Here is a 19,136-nt window from a genome sequence, read left to right as displayed (position 1 = left end):
AGATTCTTGTCCTATTACAAGAATCACTTGCACAGATCTCAACAAAAGCTTCATCCGGCAAAAGATACAGCAAGAAAAATGACTTAGGAAGGGTAAAGTTAGAAAATTAAAATCATCTTTGAATTCTGAGGTTTCACCATACCACTAACATAACATTGACATAACCTACATTAATAATTTATTAATAAGGGCCATTGTCAAGCCAGTACACTGCTAATAGCTGTTAACAGATAAGTCAGCACTACAAATAAATGACGCCATGAAGTAGTGAAACATAAAATAATTCAGGCTAATTCTGTTGAACAGAATGATTCAGATGCTTGTATTAGCAACAGATGACTCACTCAGCTTTGCTGTAGGAGGCAAGTAAATCAGACTGGCTGTTTCCTTCTTCATCTTTAAATGCAGCTGGAAGATGCATCTCAATTTTTCATTATGTTCAAGTTGAATCATATTTTAGCCCCCTATTCTAAAATAAACTGTTTCCATGTCTTTGAAGTTTGAGAGCTGGAAGGTATCCAGCCGACCAAAACAGGTGGCCCGCTTAGTGCAGTTTAAGAATAGTTGATGCCTGCAGTTCACCCCGATGTCTATAGTTTATGGCTGTAATTTGTTGTGAACACCATTAAGTGGAGGAATGAGCTCCCAAGCACTGGAACAGTGCAGCATCATTACTCATCAACAGAGTAACACAGCAACAGATATAGCTGCCTGTCACAGATCTGGTGCTACCCATACTACACAGAGCCTCTCCTTTCCACACAAACCTCAGACTAAATCATACAAGGGAACAGAAACGCAAGAAGCTGGTGAAGCAGTATAGAGGGATGGCTGTCACTTCTGAAAATTAGTTACTTTGGAATAAAGTTGGGCAGTCTGCAGACACACTGGCATCACTACACATGGAATGGAGTTCCATCAGTACCACAACAGCAGACAACTCCTGAAGCCTGCAAGCCAGTTGATGTCAACAGCTTAGTCTGCACAAGGGCCAGGAACCATTTGGACATTCAAAATAATTAATCTGATAATTTTCATCATTTGCCTGACATAAACTGTCCTTCGGTTATCTCATACAACCACCTTAGTGCAGAGAAGTTCACCTGAAAACTGCATTTTCAAACACAGCTGGTATGGTTTAAGGATCTTCCCATATTTATTTTCAACTATTTGCTGCTAAATTATAGATCTCATGTAGTTAAGTATCTGTGCAATAACATAGTACCTTTATGGAGTCTGCACATTGTTCAGGTATTGCTGCATTTAGATACGGATTGCTTAGAATTTGAAGAATTGCAAATTGTGATGAAAATTGTGCAATCATGTACACGTTTGAGATACACAGTTACTATTCAACAGTAGCACTACTGTAGTAGTATATGTAGGAAAAAAAAGTGAAAGAATCACAAGTTTTACTTGGTAACATCTCCACATTACAGTTTATCCATACATGTGCAAAGTTTTTGAAAGGTTAGACATGAACGGATAAACTTAATAACATTTCCACATTCTAGTTTAAGTTGAATTTGTGAGCCTACTTTCCCTTTGCTTTTTTTTCCCTGCGTATAATATTACTATGGGCCATTTCTGACAACATTTGTCTATCCAACAATTGACCTGGTGTTATTTGATAGATTCAAAAAGAAATTGCAATCATCGTGAGTTCCATTGCAGAATGCTACATTTGGTAAATTTGGTTGAATTTTTAAAGAACTTGGAGCTCTGTCATGTGGTTTAAGCAATCACTGAGAACTTTTAAGAATACAGACACAGGAAAAGTAGGCTATTCAGCCCATTCAAGTTTGCTTTGTCATTCAATGAGGTCATGGCCGATCTGTTAATCCTCAACTCCATTTTCCTGCCTTTCGGCATAATCCTCGATTCCCACTACCAATTAAAACTGTCTATCTTATTCTTGAATACACTTAAGCTCTACAGCCCTCTGCAATAAAGAATTCCACTGGTTCACAACCTGTCTGAAAAAAGAAATTCTAAATTATCTGTTGTGCAATCTCACCTGGAATTTCAAGGAGCAGGAAATAAAGTCCAGCTGCATGCAAGGCATATTCTCGCTGGATGACATTAGCTCTCTTATCCTGAACCATGTGGACAAAATGATGTAACACAGCAATAAGGGCATTGTGGGAGAGGTTATTCTCTGTAAAGATGGTCCAAACATCCTTTTTAAAAATAAAAGGGAAAAATAACACTTCAGACACAAGTGGAATTCAGATACCTGCAAAATACAGATAGTTCTCCTATAAACGTGGTCATTGTGTTCCTATGCCACATCATATTATAGAAAATCGTGCAACAAACATAATGGAATCTACGGGAAAAACAAGGTTACAGGTGAACCATCAAAAATAATCAGTAAAAATCAAAACAAAATTAATAGGTAGCCTAACACAAATGATAGCACAGTCTACGTAGACGTTTAAAATCATATTTTAATAAGATAATACAGTAAATTTAACACTTTACCACTAAAATCACTGACTACAGCACTGTGCCTTTCACAAAGCACTTCACCAAAAAGCACGTGAGCCGAATGACTACGTGGTGCTGATGCGGAAGTCTAGTCCTCCTTAAGATTCTCCCCCGCCCATTTGAAATACAGTTCCTTCTAAATGTAACTCCTAGTTTCAAGTTAAGTTTTAAGGCTTGCAGAGATGATTGCATTCCTGTTTTAGTTGAACATTGAATTTGCATTTTGCAGACAGAGGATCCTAAGGCTGGGTTTTGCTGTTGCTGAATGCTGGGGATGGAACAGTAAATTGGCCAATTTTGAGATGCTAGAGCAATTTTCCTTATTGCTGACGAGATGCCATGTGTAGCTGTACTGGAACAGCTTGTAAAGGGGGCATGACAAGCCCTGGAGCATGTCCTCGGTATTATTGCAGTTACATTTTCAGAAGCCTTAGCCTTGACAGTATCTAGTGCCTTCAGCCATTTATTGACATCACATGGAGTGAACGGAATTAGCTGAAGACTAGAATTTGTGAGGGGATCTCACAAGGAGGTAGAGAAGGATCATCCACTCAGCACTTCTGGCCAAAGATTGTTGCAACTGCTTCAGCCTTATCTTTTGCACTGAAGTTCCAGGCTCCTCGCCCTCAATGGGGATCAGGATATTTGTGGAGCCTTCTCCAGTAAGTTGCTTAATTGCCTCCCCATATTCACAACTGGATGTGGCAGACTGCAGAGGTTAGACCTTATCCGTTGGTTTTGGGATCACTTAGCTCTGGCTAGAACTTGCAGCTGGACGCAAAAATAGCCCTGCACTGTAGCTTCACCAAATGGACACCTCATTCTTAGATATGTCTAGTGGTGCTCCAGACATGCCCTTTTGTGTCTCTCATTGGCTTGATTATATGGTAGGTTTGGGTACATGATTGGCCATAAAGTTCTTCAAGTACACTTCTGCTGCCGCTAAATTCCAACAGCTTTTTATGGATGGCCAGTTGAATTGCTAGATCTATTTCAAACCATGTATCCCATGTAACATGGTGGTCATTCCACATAATACAATGGAGAGTATCATCAATGTGGAGGCAGGATGTAAAGAAGAGGTTTCCTTGCCCACACCTGATCTGTTGCCCTTAGACTTAATTGGGTCAAGAGTAAATGTTGAGCACTTCCAGGGAACCTTCTCTCTGACTGTATGTTTCCCTGATGGATTCCACATGGATGGTGATGTTGTTGTCAGGGACAATGTGCATCAGATTATGGGAGTCTAACATAATTAGGCTGCTACTTGACAGCCTGTGAGACAATTCTCCCAATTTTGACTCTAGCCCCAAGAGGTTAGACAGGATGACTTCGTAGGATTGATTTTGCTAAATTTACCATATTGTTTCCAGTACATATTGAACAAAGAAAGTAATGAGGTCAGCAGTGGAGTGGCTCTGGTGGAAATCAAACTGAACAGTGAGCAGATTGATTAGCAAGTACTGCTTGGTAGTACTGTTGATGACCCCTGCAATGACTTCACTAATGACTAACAGCTGGATGATCTATCCAGTTTTTTTTGAGTGGTTAGATATAACTGAGTAGACATGTTAGAGGGCAGTTATGAGGCAACCACATTCCTATGGTCTGGGTTACACACAAGTCAGACCAGGCCACGACAGCGGATTTTCTTCCCTCAAAAGAACATTAGTGAATCAGATGGATTTTTAAATAATCAACAATAATTTCATGGTTATGATTAGATTTTTAATTCCACATTTGTTTATAATAAAAATTCTACCATCTAACATGATGAGTTTCAAACCCACGAGGCCAGAGCATCATCCACGTTTTTTGTTTACTAGTCCATTAACAATACCACTATGCCATCGCCTCCTTCAAGACTGCTCATAGAAACTTCAAATGTGACAAGTGAAATACACTAATTTCTTTTTTAAAAAAAAAACTTCTTTATAGCCACTTGCCAGTAAAACCAGAGGAACTCACTGTTTTTGCTCATCAAAATATTGTTTAGGTCCAGGCTTTGGTTTTATCAGCACTCAACCATTATTTAAAAAGGGAAATTAAATTGGTCTCAGTTGCCACCTTATCCCCTGAACATCAGAAAGTATACGCTTATTCTTCCACATCCACAAGAATGCAAATTTACAGCTCAATATACCCGTTGTGATGAATTCTATTGCCTATTCATGAAGATATTGGAATAGAATATCATTACAGGCTGGAGGAGAGAATTTCGCACAAGGTTTCCAGAAATCAACAAAACAAAATTTTAGAATACACAGGAGTAAGTGAGGATTTAATTAGCAAAATATGCCTTTACACAAAAAAACTCATGCATCCAATGGAGGGTAAGGACAAAATCCCAGTGGTGATCTGAAAAAAAAAGTTCACTATCAATAATGATGATCACTGACAAATTGCATTGTGTTACAAGAGTCAATTATTTTAAAATTTGACCCATCACGCATAATTGCATTTAGCCAGATCATAATAATGCAGATGGTAAGGCAGGAAAAAGTAAAGAAACATTGCATTTAGTCACATTTGTACTGACAGCAATCATTAGACAAAAGTTCTAAAAGCTTCAAAACCATCCAGAATACTTACACCCAATACATTTGCTGGCTGAGGCTGATCAATGAACTTAAAAAGACTCTCATAAAGTTGGGAAAATATTTCAGGTCCATTTTCTGTGATTTCTGCTTCCAGATGGGAATCCAATGGTTCTGTTTCTGTGAAATCTAGTTCCCACACTGTATCAACCCATGCTGAAAACAATAAGGTCAAGAATCAATATATTTTTCAACACTCCCCATGAGAAAGGATCCTGAAAATACAGCAAACATACAACATGTTTGTGTTATATCCTCTTCACAATTTTACATTTCACGTTCGACTATAAAAAGAGCAGTGCTCTCCTTGCAACACAAATTGCCCTGCTGAAAGTATTTGAACTAAAGAGCCAAAAGGAAAGGTCACCAGCACTTGTGGACAGAAACAGCTAGTGTTTCAGGTCAAAGACCTTTGGCCTGAAAGGAAGTGAAGTAGAAATGTCACAATTTTTGGAGCCAGTGAAAGGGGGAGGGAACAGGAATATAAGGGAGAGTGTCTCTTATATGGTGGACGCCAGCAGAGATTAAATAACAAAAGATTTACTGATGAAACAGCCAAAAGGCATTTCGATGATGTAGTGAAGAAAGATCATGAACAAATTATGCATGAATTAATACCAAAAGACATAGGAACAGAAATGAGCCAATTCAGCCTGCTATGCCATTCAATCATGGCTGATAAGTTTCTCAACCCCATTCTCCCACTTTCTCCCCATAACCCTCGAACCCCTTGACAATCAAGAGCGGATCTATCTCAGTTTTAAATATACGGAATGACCTGGTCTCCACAGCCATCTGTGGCAATGAATTCTATAGATTCACTGCTCTCTGGCTGAAGAAGTTTCTCTTTATCTCTGTTCTAAGAGGTCGTCCCTTTACTCTAAGGCTGTGCCCTTCGGTCCTAGTGTCTGCTAGCAATGAAAACATCTTCCCAACATCTACTCTGCCCAGGCCATTCAGTATTATGCATGTTTCAATTCAATCCCCCATCGTCCTTCTGAACGCCATCGAATATAGGCTGTAGAGTCCTCAAACGTTAAGCTTTTCTTTTCTGGGACCAATCTCGTGATCCTCTTCTGAAAGTGCTCCAGGGCCAATACATCCTTCCTAAGATTAGGGTCCCAAAGCGGTGTACAATACTCCAAATGTGGTTGGACCAGAGCCTTATACAGCCTCAGAAGTACATCCCTGCTTTTATATTCAAGTCCTCTCAAAATATATGCCATCATTGTACTTGCCTCCCTGATTACTGACTCAACCTGCAAGTTTACCTTGAGAGAATTCTCGACATGACCTCCCAGGTTTCTATGCACTTCAGACTTCCTCATTTAGAAAATAGTCTATGCTTCTATTTTTCCTAGCCAAGTGCACGCCCTCACTTTCCCACTTTGTACTCCATCTGCCAATTCTTTGCCCACTGTCCTAATTCTTCTGCCTCCTCAATGCCAGTTGTCCCTAGACATATCTTTGTCTCATCTGCAAACTTATACAGAATGACCTCAGTTCCTTTATCTAGATCGTTAATGTATAAAATGAAAAGTTGTGGTCCCAACACTGAGCCTTGCGGAACACCACTTGCCATCCCGAGAAGGACCCTTTCACCCCCACTTTCTGCTTTCTGTCAGACAGCCAAGCTTTTATATATGCTAGCACCTTGCCTCTGGCACCATGGGCCCTTATCTTACTCAGTAGCCTCCTGTGTGGCACCTTGTCAAAGGCCTTCTTGAAGTCCAGGTAGATAACATCTACTGGTTCTCCTTGGTCTAACCTGCTCCTTACCTCCTCAAAGAATTCTAGCTGATTTGTCAAGCATAATCACCCCTTGATGAAACCATGCTGACTTTGCCCTATTTTACCATAAACTTCCAAGTATTCAGAAATCTCATCCTTCGCAATGGATTCCAGGATCTTGACTACAACAGAGAAAGGCTAATCGGTCCAATTTTACCTCTTTTGCCTTACTCCCTTTTTAAAACAGGGAAGTGACGTTAGCAATTTTCCAGTCCTCTGGGATCCTCCCTGATTCAAGCAATTCCTGAAAGATCACCAAAACCTCCACGATCCTTTCAGCTGTCTCCCTGGAGTGTAGTATATCTGGTCCAGATGATTTATTCATTTTCAGGTCATTCAGTTTTTCCTAGCACCTTCTCCTTGGTGACTGCCACCATACTCAGCTCTAGCCCCTCACGCTCTTGTATTTTTTGGGATATTACTCATGCGTTCCCGTGAAAACTGATGTGAAGTAATTATTCAGTTCCTCAGCCATTTCCTCGTTCCCAACTATTATCTCTGCAGCATCATTTTTGAGTAACCAAATGTCCATTTTTGCCTCTCTTTTGCCCTGTATATATCCAAAAAAACTGTTAGTCTTCCTTGATATTACTGGCTAGCTTACTGTCATATTTAATCTTCTCCCTCCTTTTTTTTTTAATGTTACAGTCGGTTGATCTTTGTAAGCTTCCGAATCCTCTGGTTTCTCACATTATTTGCTTTCATGCTATACCTGACTTCCCCAGTCAACCAAGGTTGCCTCATCCTGCCTTCCTCATCATTTGTATTTGTGCTGAAGATTTTATTAACCTCTCCTGAGTTGTGCACTGTTACCTCCTCCATTAATTCTGATTAATTTTTATATTAAAACCGTCAGAATGCAATATGAATGATAAATAATAAAAAAAACAAAGAAAGGGGAAAACACAGATCAAATAAAAGCAAAGGTTCAGATCTAAAGTTCCTGAACTTTAGAGTCCATGAGATTGCAGAGGTAAAAGGTAAGATGTTGTTCTCAAAGTTTGAATTGAGCCTCACTGGAACACTAGCAAATGACAGTTGGAAAAAAATAGCAAACATCAGAAAGATAATAAGACAGGGAATAAAAACGAGCGTCAAAGTTTGTGCAATGGGCCAGTATCCAACTTTCTATTCTTGCATATGTTTCGTAGAGTGCTGCGCTCCTCGACATCACTGGCAACAATTTAACTTAAATTGGCAGTGCCCCGAGATATATTCAAAATGATTTTTATCCATGAATTGACAACCAAAAACTAGTAATTTTTTTTCTTCTAAACTGCTGATAGGTTCATGAGAAACTGAAAAGAAAAGGGGAAGTTAATTAACATGCCAGTTATTTAACATATAATACATAATGGGATTTGTGTTAATATTTACTCAGCTAACAAACATAATGCCAATGTGCAACATGTCTCTAAATGACAAACTTTAGAATCTAAGGAGTGCTGAACAGGGAGGGCAACCTTTCTGTTTTTTTTTCACTTACCAACTTATAGATAACAAAAAGACCTTAGAGTGCAGGTTCATATCTCCTTTAAAGTGGAGTTGCATGTAGATAGGATAGTGAAGAAGGCATTTGGTATGCTTTACTTTATTGGTCAGAGTATTGAGTACATGAGTTGGAAGATCATGTTGCAGCTGTGTAGGACATTGGTTAGACCACTGTTGGAATACTGCATGCAATTCTGGTCTCCTTCCTATCAGATGGATGTGGTGAAACTTGAAAGGGTTCAGTAAAGATTTACAAGGATGTTGCCAGGGTTGGAGGATCTGAGCTATCGGGAGAGACCGAACAGACTGGGGCTGTTTTCCCTGAGTGTCAGAGGCTGAGGGGTGACCTTATAGATTGACCTTATAGAGGTTCATAAAATCATGAGGGGCATGGATAAGATAAATAGACAGTCTCTTCCCTGGTTGGGGGAGTCTGGAACTAGAGGGCATAGGTTTAAGGTGAGCAGGGAAGATATAAAAGAGATCTAAGGGGCAAGTTTTTCATGCAGAGGGTAATACATGTATGGAATGAGCAGCCAGTGGAAGTGGTGAAGGCTACTACAATTGCAACATTTAAAAGGCACCTGGAGGGTATATGAACAGGAATGGTCTGGAGGGACATGGACCGGGTGCTGGCAGGTGGAACTAGATTGGGTTGGGATATCTGGCCAGCATGGATGAGTTGGAAGTATCGGTTTCCGTGCTGTACAACTCTATGACTCTATAACTCTCTGGTGGACAGCAAAAAATGATATGGAAGTATCCTGGGAACAGATAGCCCAGGTTGAGGGAAAGATATACACCAAGGTATAAAAACCATACTTTAGAAATAAAAAGTGAGCACATTCATATTTTTGATTATTTATATTTCCACAGAATGTGGCCATCATTGGTCACATTAGCATTTATTGTCCATTCCCAACTGTTCTTCAGGGGGAACTAATATCAAAGCAGAATTGCTGCAAATACTCTGTGTGCTTATCAGTCAAATCAAACTTTACATAAGTACATCAGGGCAATAGAACAGAATGCAGAATATAGTGTTACAGCTACAAAGGAGGTGCAAAGAAAAATAAATTCTAATCATAGGTACATTCATAACTCTGGTAGCAGCAGAGAAGAAGCTGCTTTTAAATCTGTCAGTAGAACATATAACAATGAAAAGAACAGCACAGAACAGGCCCTTTGGCCCATGATGTTGTGCCGAGGTTTAATCCTAATGTAAAATATAGTAACTTAACCTACTCACCCCTCAAATCACTGCTCTCCATGTGCATGTCCAGCAGTCGCTTAGATGTCCCTAATGACTCTGCTTCCATCACCACAGCTGGCAACATATCCCATGCATTCACAACTCTCTGCGTAAAGAACCTACCTCTGATGTCTCCTTTATGCCTTCCTCCTAATATCTTCAAACTATGACTCCTCATACCAGTCAATCCTGACCTGGGGAAAAGTCTCTGGCTATTGACTGTATCTATTTCACTCATTATCTTGTATACCTCGATCAGGTCTCCTCTCTTCCTCCTCCTCTCCAGAGAGAAAAGTCTGAGCTTATTCAACCTTCTTCATAAGGCAAGCCCTCCAGTCCAGACAGCATCCTGGCAAACCTTCTTTGCATCCTCTCCAAAGTCTCTGTATCTTTCCTATAGTAGAGCGACCAGAACTGGACACAAGATTCCAAGTGTGGTCTCACCAGGGACTTGTAGAGCTGTAGCAAAACCTCACAGCTCTTAAACTCGATCCCCCTGTTAATGAAAGCCAAAACACTATATGCATTCTTAACAGCCCTATCCACTTGGTGGCAACTTTGAGGGATCTATGTACTTGCACACCCAAATCCCTCTGTTCCTCCACACTGCCAAGAATCCTGTCTTTAATCCTACATACAGCACTTGAGTTCAACCTTCCAAAATGTATCACTTTGCAATTATCCAGGTTGAACTCCATCTGCCATTTCTCAGCCCAGCTCTGCATCCTGTCTATGTCATGCTGCAGCCTGCAATAGCCCTCAATACTGTTGATGACACCTCCAACCTTTGTGTCATCTGCAAATTTACTAACCCACCCCTCAACCTTCTCATCCAAGTCATTCAAAAAAATCTACAAAGAGCAGAGGCCTAAGAACAGAGCCCTGTGACCCCACTCAACACTGACCCCCAGGCAGAATACTTTACATCTACAACCACTCTCTGCCTTCTGTCAGCAGCCAGTTCTGAATCCAGATAGCCAAATCTCCCTGTATCCCATACTTCCTGACTTTATGAATGAGCTATTACATATTTTCAAACTTTTATGTTTTCGACCCCACGGAAGTGTAGACAGAGTCAATAGAAGGAAGGCTAGTTATTTTGTGGTGGACTGGGCTGCATTCACAACTCTCTCATTTCGTGCGGTCTTAAGCAGAAGCTGTGATGCATCTGTATAGGATGCTTTCTATGGTGCATCTATAAAAATTGGTGTCATTCTGAACATGAATTTCCTTAACCTTCTGAGGAAGTAAAGTGTAAGTCAATTGACTTCTCAAGCCACCTGTACCATTCAAAATGATCATGGCTGATTACCAAGCTCAATACCCGAATCTTGGCCTCCCCCCATGAGATTTGAGATTTGTAGCTCAGGTTACAGACCAGTAGCTGTTTCAGTAATGAATTTAAAGGACCCCGGTGCCACAGCCAGCAGAATGAATATTATACACAAAACATTCTGCAAGTACTGCAACAAACATTACATTGGACAAACAGGCAAGAACTTAGCCACCAGGATACATGAGCCACCAAAAGACAGGACCAACTCTCACTAGTATCCGTTGACTCAGACTAAGAGGGAGACTAGTTCAACTGGGACAATACATCCATCCTGGGACAGGCTAAACAAAAACACGCACAAGAATTCCTAGAAGCCTGGCATTCAAACCAGAAGTCTATTAATAAACATATAGATTTGTTATAAAATCCTTTGTTAAAAATGTTAGCATTTTGCCCACTAACAACGTCAGACCTTGTTTCAGGTCAATGCCCATTGATTATAACTGAAAAATTTGAAGATGGTTTTAAGCAGCTTCAAAAAGGGAGGGAAAAGGAGGAGGGACGAAAGGCCAAAACATGATCATGCAACAATTTCTAAATGTCTTTACCATTGTACTATGTTCTCAGGCGCTTCACACACAAATAATATGACACTGTGATCTTAGGTAAGATGATCAAAAGTCTGGTTAGAGAAAACTTTTATAATAGTCTCTTGAAAGGTAAAAGTGAGTTGTAGAGAGAGAAAATTAAAATCAGAGCTGAAATGGATTTAAATGAAAGCACAATTCAATTGGCAAAAGGGGATGGCTACTCTTTACTCCTGTCTAGTTTCTGTATTGCCCTTAAAGTGTATGTCCTGCTTTTTATGTTTTGATTTCAGATTCAGTATTTACTATACTTGTTTTGAGTTATTGAAACAAATTTGGAACAAGGTTTCACTCCCAATCTTTAATTACACTGCAATCTTGACCAATATTCACCAGTTTCCTGAAGGGCTCATGCCCAAAACGTCGATTCTCCTGCTCCTTGGATGCTGCCTGACCTGCTGCGCTTTTCCAGCAACACATTTTCAGCAATATTCACCATACTTGTAAAATATTTAAATCATAATACCTACAGATATCCAACACGACTCATAAATCAAAAGCATGTCAAGACTGCTAAAACTGTTAAACCATACCTATGTACATACAGAACTTTGTGCAAGAATCCCTACAACACCTACATACAAAAATAACAAAAACATAACCACAATTATCAGCATACAATCAGTGATCAACAGGCAAATGTATGGTATTCCTGGGACAGGTTGTTTAATCCACAGATACACATGGGTCAACATAAAATCAAGTGTCAAATTACCAGACAGTTGCATTAAATTATTACACAACAACAAGATTCACCAAATTGATTGTAAAAGATAAAACATTGTCTGGAAAATTAATTGTCATATTCCAAGTATACAGTAGGCAACCAAGTGCTTGCAGCTGGCTGGTTCAGCACACTGAGGATTTAGTAAACTGCAAGATATACAGGTGGATCAATTGCCTGTCAATCACAACCAGGACCTACAGCAGCTTTGAAAAGTGTTTCGCTGAAAAAGAACAGGTCAGACAGCATCCAAGAAGCAGGAAAACCGACGTTTCAAGCATAAGCGCTTCATCAGCAATGTTGGGATTGGGGTGGCGCTGAGGAGGGTGGTAGAAGGGGCTCAGCAATAAATGGGGGTGGAGTGGTGGGGCTGGGGCAAAGGTAGCTGGGAAGGAGATAGGTAGATGCAGGTGGAGGCTGATGCCGATACATCAGAGTGGAAGTTGGAGCAGATAGGAAGTTGAAGCAAGATGGGCAGATAGGATAGTTCAAGAGGGCAGTGCCATGTTGGAGGGTTGAATCTGGGATGAGGTGGAAGGGAGGGGAGATGAGGAAACCGGTGAAATTAACATAGATGCCATGTGGTTGGAGGGTCCCAAGGCAGAAGATGAGACGTTCTTCTTCCAGGCATCAGGTGGCTAGACTCAGCAGTGGAGGCGGCCCAGGACTTGCATGTCCTTGGCAGAGTGGGAGGGGGGAGTTGAAATGATCAGCCACACAGCAGTGGGATTAGTTGAAGTGAGCAACTAAAGGGCATTGGGATTGGTTGAAGTAGTCAGCCACAGAGCCTAGCCACCCAACGCCTGGAAGAAGAACACCTCATCTTCAGTTTTTGGACCCTCCAACCACAAGATTTCAATGTCAATTTCACTGGTTACCTCATCTCCCCTCCCCATCTCATCTCAAATCCAACCCTTCAACTTGACACCACCCTCTTGAACTGTCCTACCTGTCCATCTTACTTTCCACCTATCCGTGCCATCCTCTGCTCCAAATATCACCATCACTCCCCACCTGCATCGAACTATCATCTTCCCAGCTACGTTCCTCCCAGACCCCCTCCTATTCATCTTCCAGCCCCCTCCTCCCCTCTACATTCCTGATGAAGGGCTAATGCCAGAAACTTCGATTCTCCTGCTCCTCAGATGCTGCCCGACTTGCTGCGCTTTTTCAGTATCACACTTTTCAACTCTGATCCCTAGCATCCACAGCCTTCACTTTCTCCTACAGCATCTTGCATAATCTAAACCATCAGCATCCAAATGGCAATGTATGTGACTGAACATGTCAGCACATGGCTTCAAATTTTGAACCATTTCTTCACTTAGCTTTTAGTTTGTTACATTCTATTATAATACTCTTTCTCCCCTCACCCTAGTGGGACAGTTTGCCCTTTCAAGTCTGGTAGGAGATACAATATTGTTCTAGTGCAACAGGTTTATTTGGATGTACAGAGAGAAAGTGAGGTCTGCAGATGCTGGAGATCAGAGCTGAAAATGTGTTGCTGGAAAAGCGCAGCAGGTCAGGCAGCATCCAGGGAACAGGAGAATCGACGTTCCTGAAGAAGGGCTTATGCCCGAAACGTCGATTCTCCTGTTCCCTGGATGCTGCCTGACCTGCTGCGCTTTTTCAGCAACACATTTTCAGCTATTTGGATGTACGAGCCATTCTGAAAGCTAGTGCTTCCAAATAAACCTGTTGGACTATAACCTGTGTGATTTTAACTTTATACACCCCAGTCCAATACCAGCATCTTCAAATTATCACTATTGTTTTGCCATTCTCACATTCCAATCACTTAATCTGAAATATCAACATCCTTTCTCCACCAGCACCCTACACTCCAAACTATGGCATAAATGCTGTCCCCTCCAGACTTGACTTCAGCCCTGAAGAGTCATCTTGACTCTTAACATTAGTTTGCTCTCTCTCTCTCCATGGATGCCACCTGACCTGCTGTGATCAGCAGTGCTTGTTGTTTTCTGTACAGATTCCAGCACCTGACAATAGACAAAGGTGAAGGAGTAGGCCATTTGGCCCTTCGAGCCAGCACCACCATTCATTATGATCATGGCTGATCATCCCCATAATCCTTGATTCCACTATTTTAAAGTGCTCTAAGCTATCTCTTTCTTGAAAGTACCCAGAGATTTGGCCTCCACTGCCTTCTGGGGCAGAGCATTCCATATATCCACCATTCTCTGGGTGAAGAAGTTTCTCCTCAACTCTGTTCTAAATGGCCTACCCCTTATTTTTAAACTGTGTCCTCTGGTTCTGGACTCACCCATCAGCAGAAACATGCTTCCTACCTCCAGGGTGTCCAATCCTTTAATAATCTTGTACATCTCAATCAGATCCCCTCTCACCCTTCTAAACTCAAGTATGTATAAGCCCAGTCACTCCAATCTTTCAACATATATGATAGCCCCACCATTCTGGGAATTGACCTCATGAACCTACGCTGCACTCCCTCAATAGCCAGAATGTACTTCCTCAAATTTGGAGACTAAAACTGCATACAATACTCCAGGTGCGGTCTCACCAGGGCCCTGCACAGATGCAGAAGGACCTCTTTGCTCCTATACTCAATTCCTCTTGTTATGAAGTCCAGCATACCATTAGATTTCTTCACTGCCTGCTGTACCTGCATGTTTGCTTCCATTGACTGATGTACAAGAACACCTAGATCTCATTGTACTGCCCCTTTATCTAACTTGACTCCATTTAGATAGTAATCTGCCTTCCTGTTCTGCAATAATCTGTTCCTAATAAATGAAGTGTTTCGGTTATTAACTAGGTCCTTAACTTATCCCAAGGCAGTGACCAGGCGTCTACGTCCTCCTCAGAGCCCCTTACCTGTGCTGATGCAGTGCAGTTTGAAATATTCCAGACTGGCCACCAGCTGAGCTCCAGCCATTTCAAACGCAGACTCCAGCCGCCAAAAAGGCACGCACATGCGCACTGGCGCTAACACCTCCGCCGGCTCCAAACGTCTTATATGTTTTCTTTTTTTTTCCTCCCATCACCGACTTTGCATGTGTAAGTTACACGATGACTTTAACATTCGTATCTCAATCCCGCTTTTGTTTTTTTTTTAAAAAAAATTCTCCACCGCTCCGGGCGGCCGTTATTGCACATGCGCGATCCTTGTCGGTTGGAATTATGAATGTTCAAATTGGTGGCGGATTATCTTCCACTTTTAGTCTTCTTCTCAGTGAGGACTAACGTTTAAATTAGTAATAAACACGGAATACTAGACAAAATGAGCAAATCTGGCAGAGAGAAAAACATAAATTAACGTTTCGAGTCACTCAACGTCAGAGTAGAAACTTTAACTTTCTCCACAGACCAGCTGAGTTTCTCCAGCATTCACTGTGCTTAGTTTACATTTCCAGCTCCATAGTATTTTGCTTTCATTCCAATTAGTAGCGAATCACAGAATCCCTGCGGTCCAGAAGGAGTCCATTCATCTATCGAGTCTGCATCAACCCTTCCAGGAGCATTCCCGTAACCCAACATAGGGTTTTAACCACGACTAACACATCAAACCCAGATACTACTGGGCAATATTTAACAGAGAGAGAAAAAAACAAGTTGCTAGAAGAGCTCAGCAGGTCTGGCAGCACCTGTGCAGAAAAATCAGAGTTAACGTTTTCGGATGCAGTGACCTTTCCTCTGTTCTTGACCCTAAATGTTAACCCTCTTTTCTCTACACAGATGCTGCTGAGCTCTTCCAGCAACTAGTTTTTTTTTGTTTCTGATTTACAGCATCTGCAGTTCTTCAGGTTTTAATAGGGCAATATCTAACATGGTCAAACTACCTAACTTGCAAATCTTTGGCCATTAATATTAAATTCCGTGCAAAAGTGAACAGGTTGTGCAGGTATAAAGGAGGATAAAAAATTAATTTTCCTTTCTGCATTTCTTTGTTCCTCTATATATATTTTATGAAAAAGGGAGTGCTGTCACATGACACAATGCCGGCGCATGCGCGTTTTGCAGGAGGGTGGTAGGGCGGGAGGTAGCGGCGCATGCGCAGTGAGGTCGAGGGTGAAGTTGCTGCAGAGACACAGAAACAGGAAAAAGGCTCCGAGCCAGCCTGTACCCCTGTATTTGTACAGGGCCAAGCGGCGTGCTTTAAAGTGGGAAGATTAAGGGGATACAGATCTACGCCGCACTCTTGTAAGCAATAACAAAAGGCCAGCGAAAGATGAGCTTCTTCAGTTTTGGGCAAAGTGCAGAAATTGACGTTGTGTTGAATGACGCTGAGACGCGTAAAAGAGTAGAGCACAAGACAGAAGATGGGAAGAAGGATAAATACTACCTGTTTTACGATGGAGAAACCGTCTCCGGGAAAGTAAATGTCACCCTGAAAAACCCCGGGAAAAGGCTAGAACATCAGGGGATTAAAATCGAGTTCATAGGGCAGATTGGTAGGTACCCAAGGCCTTAATATGGGTTGCAATACAACTTGTTCTTTAAATTGTTGGAGATTATTGTCGAGATGGTTGTTCAGTCGTGTTGCTTCACTTGCAAAGCGCGATGAACTGTTGGGAGGTGGGTCAACTGGCCCCCCCCTCACCCCCTCACCCCCCCCCCTCACCCCCTCACCCCCCCCCCTCACCCCCCTCACCCCCTCCCCCCCTCACTGAATGCAGTTGGACTATTGATACGTCGAATCTGTCAAATTGAATACGTTATCTACCTCTTTTTCATGTAACTACAGAATTAGGTAGCAATCCTGAAGTCCAGTCTGAATTAATTGCTTAGAATTGTTATAGACATTATTTTTGAGCTATTAGGCATATCATCTTTAACACAGTAACATCTCCATTTTACTCTCAACCCAAGAATAATGGATATTAACGCATTTCGTTAAATTTGATAAGGAGGCTTTTAAAACTGGGTTGTTACGATGGAAGTGTGGTGGAAAAGCACAGTAGGTCAGGCCTAATGAAGGGCTTATGCGCGAAACTTCATTTCTCCTGCTCCTCGGATGCTGCTTGACCTGCTGTGCTTTTCCAGCACCACACTTCCGACCCTGATCTCCAGGATCTGCAGTCCTCACTTTCTCCTGAGTTGTCATGATGTAAAGGAGAGGGGTGATATTTTGAGACTTGCAGAAAGTTACCAGCTGAATAGTTTAAAGGTTCTGAGACAGAAACCTTGGAAAATTGTAACAGGAGTAGGCTATTTGTCCCTTCAAACCTGCTCAGCCATTCAATTTGATCATGACTGATCATCCAACTCAGTACCCTGTTCCTTTTTCTTCTTACTCTTTTTGATCCCTTTGGCACTAAAAACTATGCCTGACTTCTTAAAAACTTTCAATGATTTTGCCCCAACTGCTTTTTATGGCAGAGATTTTCACAGGCTTGCTACTCTCTAGGTGATAAAATTCATCCTAATCTCGGTCCCAAATGTCCTGCTCCATATCCCTAGTGTGTGACGCCTTCCTTCTGGTCTCTCCGGTCATCGGGAATAACCTTCTAGTCCTGTTGGAATTTTACAGGTTTCTATGAACTTTACCCTCTCTTTTTTTTTGAACACCAGTGAATATAGTTTGTCTTCATACATCGGTGCTGCCACCTTCCCATAGTCAGAATATCCTTTCTTAGATAGAGACCAAACAAAACTTGGACTCAAAGATCAGATTGTGAGCAAGAGATACGGTGGAAGTTGAAGAACAAAGTTTTTTTGCACAGCACTAATGACCTGGAACTCCTCCACGAGGGTAGAGCAATAGATTGAAGTTGAAGATTAATTGAAGATTAAAGTCACAATGTTGCCATATGTTGCACAGTAATGACATTTAGTATTTCTTTCAACCAGAACCAGTTGGCTTGAATAGGGCAGCACTATACATAATAGGTAGTGGTTAAAAGATGCAGCAGATGAACATGTATCAATGAGGATCAGTTAATTTCAAAAGGAAATTGGATGAAAATTTAAAGCTAGCCAAGCAACAGGGAATGAGCAGGGAAGTGAGACTGGCTAGAATGTTTCATGAGCTGGCATAGACACAATGATACAAATGGCTTCATTCTGTGTTGTAAATGACACAACTTCATGATACAAAGCTTAGTCAAGAAGATATTTTTAAAAATAATAACCTAAAAGAAGAAAGAAAAGTGGAGACTTCTGTGGAGAGAATTCAGTTCTTGAGGCTATGACTGCTGAGACCATAGCCACTGATGCTGGAACAAATTATATTTGGGATGTACAAGAATCCAGGATTAGAGGAACTTTGATATATCAGAGTACTTGCAGCTGGAGAAAATTACAAGAGAGGTGCATTCAGTTGATGCATTTGAAAACAATGGATTTAAATTGAGTTGTTGTATAAATAGGAACTAATGCATTTCAGTGAGCATACGGTAACCAGTGAGTGGAACTTGGTGTGAATTAGGACAAAAGCAGCGTATCTTTAGGTAACCTCATATTATGGAGGATAGTCTACTTGTAAGCCAATTGAGTGAATAGTAATCCGAAATCCGTAGGTAAAAAAGGCTTTTGGAAGTAGGTGAGGTAATGTAAAATTGGGTACCTTTTGGAAGTTAGGCTTTTTTGGCCGATGGCATGAGTATATGGTCAGAAACTCTTAGATCAAATTAAGTTAATATTGAGTTGGTGGTTAGAAAATATCCTCCCCATACTCGATTGGAGGAAATTTCTGGATACCAGATAAAAATCGGACAATTTGGAGACACTGGAAAAACTGTGGAGGTGATAGATCCTTGAAGGTCGCCAGAAATAGTGAAGCTGAATATAAAGAGAGATCATTGTGAGTGATTCTTTCATGGCTAGCAGATAAGAATGAAGCCAAACAGTTTCAATCCTACCAAAATGGACAATATTGATGAACCAT

The 19,136-nt window shown here is 41.2% G+C and overlaps 2 protein-coding genes across 3 annotated transcripts in view; one reads left to right on the top strand and one right to left on the bottom strand.

Annotated features, from left to right (window-relative positions):
• Positions 1-16,160, bottom strand: part of ncapd3 (non-SMC condensin II complex, subunit D3) — an 82,527-nt gene extending 66,367 nt beyond the window's left edge. The window contains exons 1-3 of one of the 2 annotated variants that reach the window (XM_043676756.2): positions 15,125-16,160; positions 5,083-5,243; positions 2,018-2,180 (exon numbers count right to left, since the gene is read on the bottom strand). In XM_043676756.2, coding sequence (XP_043532691.2) covers positions 2,018-2,180; positions 5,083-5,243; positions 15,125-15,224 — 424 coding nt within the window. In that variant the 5' untranslated portion in view covers positions 15,225-16,160. Of the gene's footprint in view, positions 1-344; positions 573-2,017; positions 2,181-5,082; positions 5,244-15,124 lie in introns of those variants that run through there. The other variant, XM_043676759.2, reaches the window with a different exon arrangement.
• A 163-nt stretch (positions 16,161-16,323) lies between these two features.
• Positions 16,324-19,136, top strand: part of LOC122540684 (vacuolar protein sorting-associated protein 26B-like) — a 35,032-nt gene continuing 32,219 nt past the window's right edge. Inside the window, exon 1 of the mRNA XM_043676762.2 lies at positions 16,324-16,701. Within this exon, the coding sequence (XP_043532697.1) occupies positions 16,479-16,701 (223 nt within the window). The 5' untranslated portion in view covers positions 16,324-16,478. The remainder of the gene's footprint in view (positions 16,702-19,136) is intronic.

The sequence above is a fragment of the Chiloscyllium plagiosum genome, unplaced genomic scaffold, assembly GCF_037043375.1.
Source record: "Chiloscyllium plagiosum isolate Xiang-an unplaced genomic scaffold, Cpla_swu_hap1 HiC_scaffold_29, whole genome shotgun sequence".
Classification (NCBI taxonomy): Eukaryota; Metazoa; Chordata; class Chondrichthyes; order Orectolobiformes; family Hemiscylliidae; genus Chiloscyllium; species Chiloscyllium plagiosum.
This window is presented reverse-complemented; position numbering and strand designations above follow the sequence as displayed.